Genomic DNA, 14,149 nt, shown 5'->3' with positions numbered 1-14,149 from the left:
ATTATTCTCCTAGTAACAAATTTCTTATTAGCATTTTGAGCACAAGCACTAATGCTAATGCTTGTGAGGACTTGGATCTCTTCATAGGAAATTCACACTGCAATTGTTGGTTGATCAGAAGTGCTTTATTAACAGTAATATTGAAAACTATATACACCACATTTTAGAAAACACTATACCCATTGTGTTAAACTTACCTTGCAGTAATTCAAAGCACTGACGACTATGTTTGAAGCTGTATTTGTGATGTGTGTGTGCAGGGTTGCTACATGTGACTCCACTGAAGAAACAGTGTGTGATAGTCATCAGACAGGGTTCTCTCACCACTAGAGCTTGTGCTCTTCCACACACCTAGCACAGAGATCTGCCAGCTGTTAAGCCTACAAGCACTAGTGTAACCTTTTTCATTGTCGGTACTCCAGTCTGCTTCAGCTTATGAAACTCTGCGGCATATTCTGTAGTTTTTGGTAGTAATGCTTTGAATTTAATTTTATGTTAAGAAATTCTTCTCATATAACAAATATATACCACTTTCTTGTGGTAGATGGGAAGTAACTTTGCTTAAAATTTAAATCTGTTCATCCTTCACAAGCACGCAACAAAAGACGCAACTGTTCAAGGCCTCTTCCGCGTTACAGCTCGGTTGCGTAGCAACGTATACACTTTCAAGAGTAGTTTGACAAAGACAGAGAGACGATGATAAACAAAGGCCGCCTCTAGAGGCTCCTTCTCTTACTATGTGAGTTGCCCGCGTCTTTGCCACAATAATGTCCAAGGCACATGCAAAGAAAAAGGAGTCATCTTCGAGCAAAGTGTCTTTATCCGACCGGCAGACGGAGTGAGTTCAGTGTAATGAAAGGAGAGACATAGTTAGCTTTAGCGTTAGCTACCATTAAGCCACTTAAGAAGAGATGTACTTTAGTATTTATAGTATTTCTTTCGCTGTCTGAGGGTAAAGGGGAACTGGTTGGGTTTAAATAATAAATCGTGGAGCTGTGTTGTTAAAAACTCGCACAGAACAAATGAAGTATGTCATAATTTCAGAGCAGCGTCTCTAGCAGCCACTTCCTCTGAGAGCCTAGGAGGTGTGGGGAAATACAGGGTCCCCATTTGGCCCGAGTGGAATGATGCAGACGTCAACAGGGAGAAATGGGACTCAAACAGAGGTCCTGAAGATGGCAAGCCAACCAGGAGTCCTAGTGCTGTAAATATGGAGAGGACAATATTTACTTTTTTAAAATAATCAGTTAATTTATCATTACCCAAACTATCCTGTAAAGAATATATAATATGCGTAGCTAGGGTTACATAAATTGTAAAGTTGTGTTAATTTATGGTTTCTGTACTTCACATTCACTTTGTTCCCTTTTGTATGCAGCCATTTTTTGAGGATCCCGAAGGAAAGCTGCTTCTGCCTCCGTGTTTGAAAGTTCACACCTGGAAGCGCCCAGCAGAGTTTATTGTTGACAAGGTAACCTTTATGCTTCTGTTTCCTGCCTGCCTCGATTTTGCACTGATGACTGCTGTTATACAAAAGGGCTTTCCACCTAGACATCGGCAGTTCATTTCATGTTTTATATACCTGGCAACGTTAACAATGATATACAGGGTCCAGAATATGCGTGCAATAGGTTTACACATTTTAATGTCAGTTGACATTAAATTTTAAGACAATTCCTACTTCCTTTAGCCTTTTCGGCCGTTTGTTATTATTGGATACTTTCTAGACTACAGGATAGATCTACTTATAAAAAAGGCAGGCTAAACCTATTTTAACTTTCTGTGTTTCTTTGCCACACAGTGTGAAATATAGTTAAGGAAACATCCTCTCTAGTCCCCTCCAATGAAGTTTTAATTGCATCACTCCACTTTTCTGTTACCCCCTTCTTAGTGCAGTATTGAGCAATTACTGCAGGCTTCCTGTTTTTTGAATTAGTCCTTGCCAGGTCACATGCTGCCTTTTCACTCAAGATGTCAAAATCATTTAATTAATTTCATAAAAGAGGAGCAGGGGCGAATCACAAAAGCCATCAGCAATGCAGATGGAGGCAGCAGCTCTTCTACAGCATTCTCTCTTCAGTCTGTTTCCACAGAAAGTATTACTAGATTAGCAACGTTGTTTTTGGATATGGTTTAAATTTGGTTCTTGCTTAGAGTTGCTTGCGATTGTACAAAACATTTTTTTTAATCTTGCAGCCTGCCTCATAGTCAGCTGACCCATTTATCCATATTTAATTAGTAACATGGTAGAATCTATGAACTTGGTTGTCAAATATTCAGTGCAGACACAGTTCTGGGAGTGTCATGGTAAGGGCGATCGTGGCTCAAGAGTTGGGAGTTCGCCTTGTAATCGGAAGGTTACCGGTTCGAGCCCCGGCTCGGACAGTCTCGGTCGTTGTGTCCTTGGGCAAGACACTTCACCCGTTGCCTACTGGTGGTGGTCAGAGGGCCCGGTGGCGCCACTGTCCGGCAGCCTCGCCTCTGTCAGTGCGCCCCAGGGTGGCTGTGGCTACAACGTAGCTTGCCATCACCAGTGTGTGAATGTGTGTGTGAATGGGTGAATGACTGGATATGTAAAGCGCTTTGGGGTCCTTAGGGACTAGAAAGCGCTATATAAATACAGACCATTTACCATGTAAGGTTACACCAGTTTAGGCCCTGGGTTGAGCTTACTGTGTACGTCCCTTGTACTTTAAACTGGTGACCTTTGACATCAGTATTGTATGTATGTATGTATTGTAATACATCAGTATTGTATTACAATGAATGCTATGCACACATGCTACAATACACTTTATCCTGAGTGCAGCTTTTTCTGTGAGTTTTCTGTGACGATTCTCAAGCGAATAAATGTCTATTATAATTTACCTACAGTGAAAACTATTTTGCTTTATTTTAGACTCCCACTGTTGTTGACAATCAAATGACATTTGACCTAGTCTCCCCCAATTGCCATCTGCTTTGTAGTGAGGTTAGTATTCAATATTTGTTTTCTACTTTACACTGACTTGTTGTTAGCTGTCATCCATCAGTGCTCAGATAGTCTAATTCCAATGTCAGGAGAGTGATGTCTGACTGACAGAAACAAATTATATGGGGGAAAATGTAATGCCCTTTGTGAATTAAAAATCAGATGATTGAGGATTTCGCTAACACATACAGACCGTTTTTTCCTCTCTCTTCTTCATCCTGTCTCTGCTCCATGATCCATGAAGCTGATGAGGTGGATTGTCAGCGAGATCCACATTCTTTGGATGCAGTTTAACTGCCCATCTACAGAGCACGAGGGATGGAGACCTTGGGGGCACATCTACTCTATGTGTAAGGTGGTGAATGGTCATGTGCCACTTTTCAACAGCTATGGCAAATACATGGTCAGACTTTACTGGATGGTAAGGATGCAGACAGAATGCAAACACATACTCAGACATAGCTATGGTTTGGAAGAAGCCCATTTTACTAGTGAGAATTGCTTTGATTTGACGTTTATGCAGAACATGGTGAGAAACTTAAAACTAGAAAATTCTCTTATCACTACTTAGGAAGTCGCAGCTTTACAGCAACTGTTTGTTAATGAATCTTTCTTAAATAGGCATAGCTGGATGGCAAAACATTGCATTACATTCTTCAACAGACCACAGGATGTAGCACATGAGTAGGGAGTGGTAACGGACTGATGGGGGATGTAGGGGGGGAAGGGATGAGAAAGCCTTATCCTCTCAGAGCTCAAATCAATCAGTCTCGCTGCTGTGCCAAAAGTGGCTGGTCTTCATACATTGCCTGATGAATAGATAAGGCTTAACAGGAGTCAGCTGCTTCTCACAGAGCAAAGCTCAAGTTTGATAACTACACTTAGTAAAACCCTGAGAGCAGGCAGAGCCTGTAAGGATTTTTTTGCATGATAGCGTTGTTCAGTTTGATTATGTGTAAGTGTAAAGACTTCACAGGTTTAAAAACATCATCGCACAGGTACACAGTCTGAGGGCTTGCCATAGACTCTCTGTATGGCAGACCTTGCATCTTTGTGTCTTTTCAGAGGGAGAGACAATTTGGGTCAACAAGAGAGTGAAAAAGACAGAGTGATATTGTTCTGTGACTGTGACACTGTGACTCTTGCCTTGACAAACAAGACTGACATGGTTGTAGGCAGCCGTTGGCGTGCCAACCATAGCACGCTAGCAGATGGTTGTTGAGATGGCATTAAGCACCCAGCCCCCATCTCCCTCTTCCCATTTCCTTCTCTGTTTTTCCTTAAAGGCTGCTCCTTTTCTCTCAGTCATGTGATTCTTTGTGGTTCCGCGCCTATATTTTTCACGAATAATTTCTTCACACCGTATGGATCCTGTCAACACTGCGTTCCCATTCCTGCTTTTCTTGATCTGTCCTATAATTTCCCCAATTGGACTGTATATTCATCCACCGGTCCTTCTCTGGGCAGTGGTTTGATGAGAAAAGGGTAGAGCAAGTGAGAAATGGTATATTCGTTCGACCTCTGTGTGGGTTTGCATTACTTGGGTACACTGTTCTGATAGATAAGGAGAGCTGCAGATGTGATTATTACCTGCTTTGCTGCGTTTCCTTACAAGCAGCGTGAAACTCCCTCAGATGGCCTCCAGATAGACCACAACACAGATAATGGCTTAAGACACAAGCATAATCGTGGCAAATGCTAGGAGAAATGTGGGACAGCAATACCAAAAGGCTGTCCTATCCTAAAGATGCAACCCCAGTTCCAAAAAAGTTGGAACTCCAAAAAAGTTGTTTATGGACTACACACTGTGTAGTCCAAAAACAACATGTATTGTATAAAATAACAAAATAATTTGCCAGATAATCATCTAAACAACACAAATCAATGGTTTAGCCCTCTTATTTGAGGAGCACTCATTGTTACGTCATTTTATTTTTCACTGTCTTTTCTTTCCTTCCTTTCTTTTTTCAGGGTTGTTGGAGGAAGATATTAGTGGATGATTTTATGCCATTTGATGAGGACAATAACCTGCTTCTCCCTGCCTCTACCTGTCAGTCAGAGTTATGGCCAATGCTGCTGGCTAAAGCTCTAATTAAAGTGGCAAACACAAAGTGAGTTAACATATGTTCAGACAGAAACTTTATAAGTATTTTAGTACTACCCCAAGGAGCTGGGGAAATAATTTATAATCCTAATGTAATGCTGCTTTAGAACAGACCTCTGGTTTTTTGTAAGTAGGAGCAAATAAGGCCACAGTAAAAATACATCACACAGTATGCACCCCAAGACTGTATACTAAACCTACTTTATTTCAGCAGGGTTACTGTACAGTGTTAAATTTTAATTCATTTTAATAAATATGTATGGGGATAAACTACATATGCATGAAAAATTGAGAAAGTCATTAAATCTGCTCACTTTGGTTTTTGTTATTTCCTCCCCATCTAACTGCATTGTAGATATTTAACTGTTTCCAATTTTCACTGTGAAACTTAGTTTCAGGACGTTAATCCCTAAGCTGGCAAACATATGTGTGTTGCCCACATTTGTTGAAAAAATTTGAAGCTTACACACATGCACAAGAACCCCCACGGAGTGCCATTTGCTGACTTGGCTGCACCTTCCCATGACTTATCCTATGTATTTGCCATGGGTGTAATTTGACGGTGTAATTTGGTGGCACATAGACAATGTTCATGCCTCTGATGGGGCTGTTCTGTTGTCTCTTGAAGGTTGAGACATAGATGTTTCCGCTAGGGCAGAAAATAAGGAGTCTTCCTCACAATAATAATAATAATAATAATTTATAAGACATAGGTTTTAATATAATAAATGTCTAACTTACCTGTTCAGGTGTTCGCCACTGCTTTTCAGAAAAAGTATTTGTCATTTTTTTGTGAAAAGCTGAATATGAGGGCTCTTTCACTTTGGTGCTGAGAATGAATTTTGGCAGGATTAAAGACTGTGGCATTACCATTTAAGTTTCATGAATTTCACTTACTCGAACATAGTATGAATGTGGACTGGATGTGGACGTCATAAAATCCCAAAAGGACCAATTAAAGCAAGGGCAGCTGTCTGTTTCAAGCGAAAATTGTGTGAAAAGGATACCTAATGTAGACATTCTTGCACACACACTCCTTAGAATTATTTGAGCAGTAACAAGGTTGACCAACTAATGCAAATTCAACAATGCTGAATGTAGCCTGAACCTAAATTCTCGATATTCTTGATATGTATTTAAAAAAAAACTATACCATAAAAATGCCCAGGTCAGGATAATGCCTTACAGGTTTATTGACTTGTGACTCTTAGAATACTACTAGGTATCAATGACCTTTGTTGTCCTATTAGCTGTAATTCAAAAGCATGATTGGAAATTAATTACACAATCTAAGCACACAGTTCTTTACTATGTTTGAAAACAGAAAGAGACATTCAATATTTCTTCTCAGTTAACAGCATTCTCATGATTTAACCACCCTGTCACCAATCATATTAAACACTTATTTCCCGCGTTGAAACCGTCACCTCACATGATCTGTTTGAGAACAGTGCCAGTGCTAAAAATGGTAGTTTGAGTGGTGTATCTGGTATGTTGCATATTTTGAACAAAAGAAAAAGAAGTTCTTATGTGTTTGTTTCTCAGTTTGTCAGATGTCTGCGGGGGGATGGACGAGTTCACTTTTATCCACACCCTCACCAGCTGGATTCCAGAAACTCGTCCTATAAAGTAAGGACTTAAATGGTTGTCTATAGTTTTTGATCTATAGTATGATATGTGCTTTGTATGTTCTATATCACTTTCTGTTCAATAAATTATACACTGACGGGATGCTTCAGTAGTACACGTGTTCAACTGCTCATTAACACAGATATGTCAGCCAATCACATGGTAGCCACTCAGTGCATTTAGGGATGTCGATATGGTCATGATGACCTGATTTAGCTCAAAATGAGCATCAGAATGAGGAAGAAAGGTTATTTACATGACTTTGAACGTGGCATATTTGTTGGTGCCAAATGAGCTGGTCTAAGTATTTCAAAAACTGCTGATCTACTGGGATTTTCCCACACAACCATGTGCTCCAAATGGTCAAAAAAAGAGAAACTATCCAGTGTGGAGGATATTGTCTTGGCAAACTTTAAGTCCCCTAGACATTCAAACACAACAGCCACCTGAGTATTGCTGTTGACTACAACGATGACTTTATGTAATGTGCCATGACTCAAACCTCAAATCATCTCAAACTGGTTTTGTGAACATGACAGTTAGTTCACTTCACTCAAATGGCCTCCACAGTCACCAGATGTCAATAGATCCAATAGAGCACCTTTGGGAGTGTGGTGGAACTGGAGATTCAGATCATGGATGAGCAGCCAGTAAATCTGTAGCAACTGTGTGGTGCTGTGATGTCAATACCAAAATCTCAGAGGAATGTTTGAAGGCAATCGAGTACTGGCAAAGTGTACTAATAAGGTATCCAGTGGATGTACATGGAATATATGTTCCGTTTACTGTGTGTCTTTGTTAACAGGGCTGATATTTTTTATTTTTTTATATAGTTTAAGGGCTGTGGCAAAAATAATGCAGAAAATTGCATGTGTCCTCAGAGATGGAAGGAGATATGTTGTATACTGGAGGGAGAGTAATTTCAGTGTAGAGCTGCAGCTCATCAGTGATAGAGCTTTAATGGGGCAACAGTATTTGGTGGTGGAGGCAGGGAGTGTTATTCTCTGTAGCTCAGCAGGTTAGCTGTTGTTAGTGGGTCGCCTGGGGAATCTTATCAACACGTGCAATAAATGAGCATGACGTTTGCTTGTGTTTCAGACTGATTAATGAAACATGAAGTTGTAGTTACTTATGCACTTGCCCACACAGAATACACAGGATCCGATATACCTCAGTTACTGCAAGGTAGAAGTTCTGACAATATAAACATAGTAAATAAATATATCATTATGTTAAATGTTATGTGACACTGTAAAGGACCCTTAGGGTGCTTCTTTCCTTTGCTTATAATATTCAATTATATTGCTGAACACAAAGACGGTCAAAAACGCTAAAATAAATAACACATTTACATCCTCTCTTCCTTTACTAATAACAAGTAACTGTGTATTAGTGCAACTAATACTGCCGCTTGAGCAATATTAGCTCAAGTTGTTTTTATTCATACACCGCAGCCCTAACCTTTCTAGACATTACCATACTGAGTGATGCATGAGAACTTCAGAAGTGTTCGGACCAGACATTAAATGGACTTGGCTTTTCCTTTACGCTCCAAAGCTCCAAAGTCCATGTCATGTCCAATTGAGCTCATGCAAGAATAGAGAAACTAATTGCATGGAGAAGTCAAATGAAATGAGCTGGTGACACATGTTCATCTCCTGCATGCTCTGTCCAGTCATCACCTGTTTCCAAACCTTTGAAAGTGCAGACTGGTGAAGCTGGTATACCTGAACAACACTACAGACTTTTATTTTTGCTCATTCATTTCTTTGTGAGATGTTCAGGGGACTTCTTGCATGTACTGACTGTAGTATCAAGTCCACCTCCCCCACCCGTCCACCGCCACCCCTGAATCAGTAAAAAAGTCAATAATTTCCTTTGGATGCATGCTTGCTTTTTCACATGACTGTGTATACAACAGCCTATTGTATTGCAAACAAAGGGACAGCATAGGAAGAGGAACTGAAATTGCAGTAGTCACAAAGACACTAAGCAAAAGTGTACTTCATTTGATATTAGACACACTTAAAGTTGGCATGAGTTACAAATAAAAAGGCTTTAAATCCAAACAACTACTAGGGTTAAGCCTGGTTTCACTTTTCTGAGCTGAGCAGTTTCAAACATATTTCAGGCCTGCTTCCAGAACAAAATGAATGGGTGTGCATCACAAATTAGTGAGAATGATCTATACCTATAGACCTTACAAAGGATAACCTTGGAAAAAAGCGGGAGCATGGTATAATGGTTGTCAAACAACGTCTTTATTGATATATACTCAGGTGTCAAAACTCATTATTAAGGGTACTGGTGACATTGTGAAGTGTTTTCTATTCGGGGCAAATAGTTAATAAGTGATTACAGTGAAACTAATGTAACCTGCTGTAGCCTGATAATGTTGTCTTTACCTCTCTTTCAGGTCAGTGTACTTGAGAGAAATTTGGGATTTCTTACAACACTCCATTCCTACATTTAAACACCTGGATGACAGTTTGCCAGTGACGAAGCCTGAGCCCGCAAATGCAGCTCAAGTCAAGGCTTCCACCCTAAGTGACAGCAAGAATCAGCTACTGGAGTCAGAGAAATGTAAAGGTACATATTGTGCCTCAGTTAGACACAACAAGTAAGACACAAAGTCACAAAGAGGCAAATAATTATGCAATTATACATACTTGCAAACTTTTGTCTCAATTACACACTCTGCTTGCACGTTTAATTGAGTGAGTAAGTCAATGCAGTCAGCCATTACTGTCATAATTTGTATGCACAGAATTGCTTTGCTGCTCAGTTAATTAATTTATCAGCAGATGGTTTTAGAATCATTTCTGTGTCCTGTGTCTTTGTAACTGTGCTGTATTAATGGATTTATATGTCATGTCTACATTTCCTTTGCTGAATTAACAGCTATATGCGATATATATTTCCTTTCCCAAGGCACACCAGAAGCCAGTCTGTTTCTCACCACAATGACATAAAAAGGACAAAACTGAATTTCATGAAACTTGGTAGAGAGGTAGAGGAAGGTCTGCTTAATTTAAATATGGAGGTCCTGCTTAAGAGTTCACAAGTATAGAGTTAATGCTTATAGAGCTAAAGAAATCCAACTTGTAGCAATCACAGTTTTGGTCTAGGGATTTACTTTAGGACAGGACAGGCTTAAGACCTAAAGTCACTACTTTGCTGTACTTCAAAATGCCAAACTTTCTGAACTTCGTTGTCAGCCCTGGGGCCTCTTTCATGTTACATCGAGAATAACTTCCTGTCTTTTGTGAGGTCTGCAGCCCATATATTATGGAGTGCAGAGGGTTAATGTGTGTATGGTAGACCATAAATAAACCAGCAGAGGGAGCTTTAGAAGGGTAAATTATTTGGTGCTCCCGCAGGGCAGGAGAGCTTCCCCGGTCAACTGTGGTTATCTGAGGAAGATAAAAATGAAACGTCCTCACAAATGTATTTGTTGCTTGGAGTCATTTCAGGCCATAGTAGAAATACAATGCTTTTTAAGGCTGTACAGTTCATTTAAATGCTTTGCTCAAAATGCTAATTGCGTGGATAAATTAGCTGAGGTCTTGGTGTTGCATATTAAAGGTGAAGGGGCAAAACAGGTAATTATGAGGTAATTATGTGGAAGCTTCCTCTTGTATTAAAACCCGCATATGTAATATTCAGAGTAGTGAATTCAGAAATCCTTGTGTGATGTTTTTCTATTTTCAACTTCTATATAAATTAAAATCTATCTTTGTTTTGCTCTCACATTCACCCACCTGCTCTTTCTGACAGTAGACTGTTCCCCGTGCTCTGCTACAGTCCCACTTGTTTGGAATAACTCAAGTGTTGCATATTAACATAATGTGATGTCACGCATGTGAAGGTGGTATTACTTCACAAAACATTTTCTGCTTGAGGGAAATCTGCTGCATTGTCCTTTTCTACGTGTGCAAACACTAAAAGACCCTACATGTTTCTTCTGTTTCGCTGTTTTGGTGCTCACTGTGAAATTCCAGTGAAATGCTAAATTACTACTCAATGTGAGAACAACTTCTCTTTTCAATTTTTAATGTGTAGCCTTTATATTAGCCTGGCGGTGTTCCCATCACTCTTCACCATGGTCTGCCAAATTGATTTTCCATGTCTCCTGGCCCATGTGCTCTTATATGATATACTTTTAAGATGCACTAAAGGGGGAAGAATTCCCTAAAGAACCTAAATATAGCCTCATTGCTTATACCTGTGGAGGACAATAGTGTTTTTTAATCTAATCTTTCTAATCTGGGAAAATAGGGGTAAATGTAATAAAAGGATAGAGTGCAAATAGAAATACACAATGTATTGCCAACTGCTGCACCTCTAAGAAAAAACAAACATACAGCACGTGGAACACAAAAATGAGAAAATACACAGATATATAGGTCAACAATCTTCTTATAGTGTGAATGTGTGAGAGAGAGGGTGGGAGTATCTGTGTCTTTGTCTCAAATGTACTTGATAATGAAGGTGTAAAGCCGCAATAACGCCCCCCAGGAGCCAGAGGCAGACTGAGATGGAACCAGGACAACCGTGCAATCCACAGCTCCCAAGAGTACTGAGGATTTGAGGTCACACATCTTGGCGACATCCCCGGAGGAAGGCCCCACGGCCAAAGGGTGAGAGTCCCAGAGGACCAGAAGCAACGGGAAGTTGACCCTGCTAGAGGTGGGCCACCCTTGCATGAGTTGAGAGCCAGATCCCAGGTCCCAAGGAGGAGGTCCAAGCCAGGAAGTGGGCCAACGACCACACCAGAACATCCAGCCATGCACCGTGGAACCAACAAACACCTGCATCCCAGTGAGAGGGAGAAGCCTTCAGTGGGGAGCATTGACCATGTCCCACAGGGGCAAAGGCTCAGCGAGCCCCAGCCATGCACACACACACTCATACAGACCATTCGCTCACTACCTCTCACCTAGGGGTAGGCTTAAAAAATTTATTTTCCGATTCAAATCGATTTTTAACTTGAATAACTTAATATTGATTCATTAAATCCTGAATTGATTTTTAAATATAAATTTATTTTGCCAGAAATGCCAGAATCTCAGGTTAAAGCTCACAAAACTATTTCAACAACCACCAAATAGGTAAAACAGAAAATGAGAGCAGATGGTAAATGGTCTGTATTTATATAGCGCTTTTCTAGTCCCTAAGGACCCCAAAGCGCTTTACATATCCAGTCATTCACCCATTCACACACACATTCACACACTGGTGATGGCAAGCTACGTTGTAGCCACAGCCACCCTGGGGCGCACTGACAGAGGCGAGGCTGCCGGACACTGGCGCCACCGGGCCCTCTGACCACCACCAGTAGGCAACGGGTGAAGTGTCTTGCCCAAGGACACAACGACCGAGACTGTCCGAGCCGGGGCTCGAACCTGCAACCTTCCGATTACAAGGCGAACTCCCAACTCCTGAGCCACGATCGCCCCGGTAGCCACGATCGCCCCGAATGTGTTTACGCCCCGGTAAACAAATTCGGCACAAAGATGTAAACACAAAGCGCGGATTGTTCACCCGACGGCACACAAACAGACACGCCATCGGGTGGTGAAAGCTGACATCTCACAGATTCTGATGCTGCAGGTTTCATCACTCACTGACCAAAATTCACTTAACCAGCAACAAAAGAAGATCAAAGCTACACTTTACATTTGATAAACATTGTCATTAATTCCCTCTTACTTTTGCTGTTTTGCTTCCAACACAATAAAATCACACTTCCTGCACAGCTCTTTCTCTCGCTCAGTGTACTTCAAGAACAGTTTACCATCTCAAATCTCTGTTTTCTGCATTATTCACTTGCTTATTAAACACCAGTGTAGTGTTGTGTACAGTGCTATCGGTCTGTTTTTTTTTTTTTTTTCTTTCAAAAATGTCCTCCGACAAGAAAGCCTAATTTTTGCTGTTTAATACCAAAGAAATTTAAACTTTTTAAAATCATGCCAAATTGCAAAACGCTTGGCTGTGTCTCTTAAGAAAAAAAAAAAAAAAAAAAACCCTCTAACTTTGCTCTGCTTCACCTCAGCAGCATCAGGTAATGTTCATATGTTCATATGATTCATGGGTTTTCTTCCGTTTTTGATGTACTGCAGAATATTTTTAAGGCAGGTTATCTGCTATAAAAATCCAGACCAGGGAAATCTCCTTCGTGTTTTTCTGTGTTTTAACCTCAGTTACTTTGACACAAAGGCACCTGCTGTGATGCTCACACCAGTGATGAAGTCTCACAAGTGTCAGCTTTGTTTTTATACATAGATATAGAAATATGGGTATGTACTGATAAATTATCAGAATTATAATATTTCTGACTGTCTGAATCAAAATTTTATCGAATCGGGGTTGGAATCAAATCGGGACTTTGTGAATCGGAATCAAATCGATTATAGAAATCAGTGACAATACCCAGCCCTACTCTCACCTACCCACTAATGACACACAGAAAGACATAAAGACACATGTACACATATGGACCCCCTCCCCTTAGAGGTGTTGGCGAGCAGGTGCTGCCGCAAACCAGCAGCAAACTGGGACTAAGCCAAAGCGTACCACAAACTGCCTGTAGACCCCTGTTCCAGGCAGGGGGTGTGGAACAGGTTGTAGGAAGATATTTTGTGTATGATATGTTTTGTCAGCTATGCTTTCTCTTTTGTTGGATTTAATTTAATTGTTATGTGGTACTTTCACTATATTGATGTTACTATTTAGAATCAATCACATTTAGTCTCTAAATAAAATTAGTTGTATATTAACACTTATGACAATGCAGTTTAATTGTACCTGTTATTGTTCATTGTGTTTGTTTCTCAGCAGACCCTGACATAGTGGTTTTTGCTGCCTGCTACCCTTTTCAACTACATAACAGTTCCTTTGGGTTTCGCAAAATGGTATGTCTTTTTAATATTCCTCCTAAATGTTGACCATGTATATATGTTGAGTCATAACGTGCAAGTTTTGCTCTTCAGACTTTTGGAACTATGAAATTTCGATTTTACTTGCTAGGGATTTTAGTTGGGTATTTAGTGCAAATTTGGGAGGATACAAATTCAAATTCTGATGTAACTATAACATGCACATCGTGACAGGTTTAAAGTATATATACACAAATTTTATGTAATCATTTCATATACCGTATTGTGTCTTGAGTCAAGACTCATTTCTTTATATTTATTTAACTGTAGCTCCTGAGCAATAGTTCTGCAGGCTCTCCAAAGGTTTTTTGTATGTTAAGCCACTTAACTTTTAACTATGAATCATTCAAGCGTTAATAAAACCACCTAATTCACAGAATGAACCAGTGTTGTATCCACACAACTTACCATTTGAAACTGGTTCTTTGCTATCTTTAGGCACTTTGTTACTAGTGGTCTGTCACAAAAACACATAATTTGTTCCCATTTCCTGAGTTTAATCTTTGA

At 40.1% G+C, this 14,149-nt stretch overlaps 1 protein-coding gene across 5 annotated transcripts in view; it reads left to right on the top strand.

The window, feature by feature from the left end:
• Nucleotides 1-599: 599 nt before the first annotated feature.
• adgb (androglobin) overlaps nucleotides 600-14,149 on the top strand; it is a 40,892-nt gene continuing 27,342 nt past the window's right edge. Inside the window, exons 1-9 of one of the 5 annotated variants that reach the window (XM_025898826.1) lie at nucleotides 600-838; nucleotides 1,045-1,204; nucleotides 1,379-1,471; nucleotides 2,900-2,971; nucleotides 3,216-3,392; nucleotides 4,943-5,082; nucleotides 6,621-6,704; nucleotides 9,121-9,293; nucleotides 13,542-13,618. In XM_025898826.1, the coding sequence (XP_025754611.1) occupies nucleotides 768-838; nucleotides 1,045-1,204; nucleotides 1,379-1,471; nucleotides 2,900-2,971; nucleotides 3,216-3,392; nucleotides 4,943-5,082; nucleotides 6,621-6,704; nucleotides 9,121-9,293; nucleotides 13,542-13,618 (1,047 nt within the window). In that variant the 5' untranslated portion in view covers nucleotides 600-767. The remainder of the gene's footprint in view (nucleotides 839-1,044; nucleotides 1,205-1,378; nucleotides 1,472-2,899; nucleotides 2,972-3,215; nucleotides 3,393-4,942; nucleotides 5,083-6,620; nucleotides 6,705-9,120; nucleotides 9,294-13,541; nucleotides 13,619-14,149) is intronic. The other 4 variants (XM_025898825.1, XM_005454658.4, XM_025898827.1 and 1 more) reach the window with 4 other exon arrangements.

Source organism: Oreochromis niloticus, linkage group LG15, assembly GCF_001858045.2.
Source record: "Oreochromis niloticus isolate F11D_XX linkage group LG15, O_niloticus_UMD_NMBU, whole genome shotgun sequence".
Lineage (NCBI taxonomy): Eukaryota > Metazoa > Chordata > Actinopteri > Cichliformes > Cichlidae > Oreochromis > Oreochromis niloticus.
Note: the sequence above shows the minus strand (reverse complement) of the source record. Positions and strands in the feature narration are given on the sequence as shown.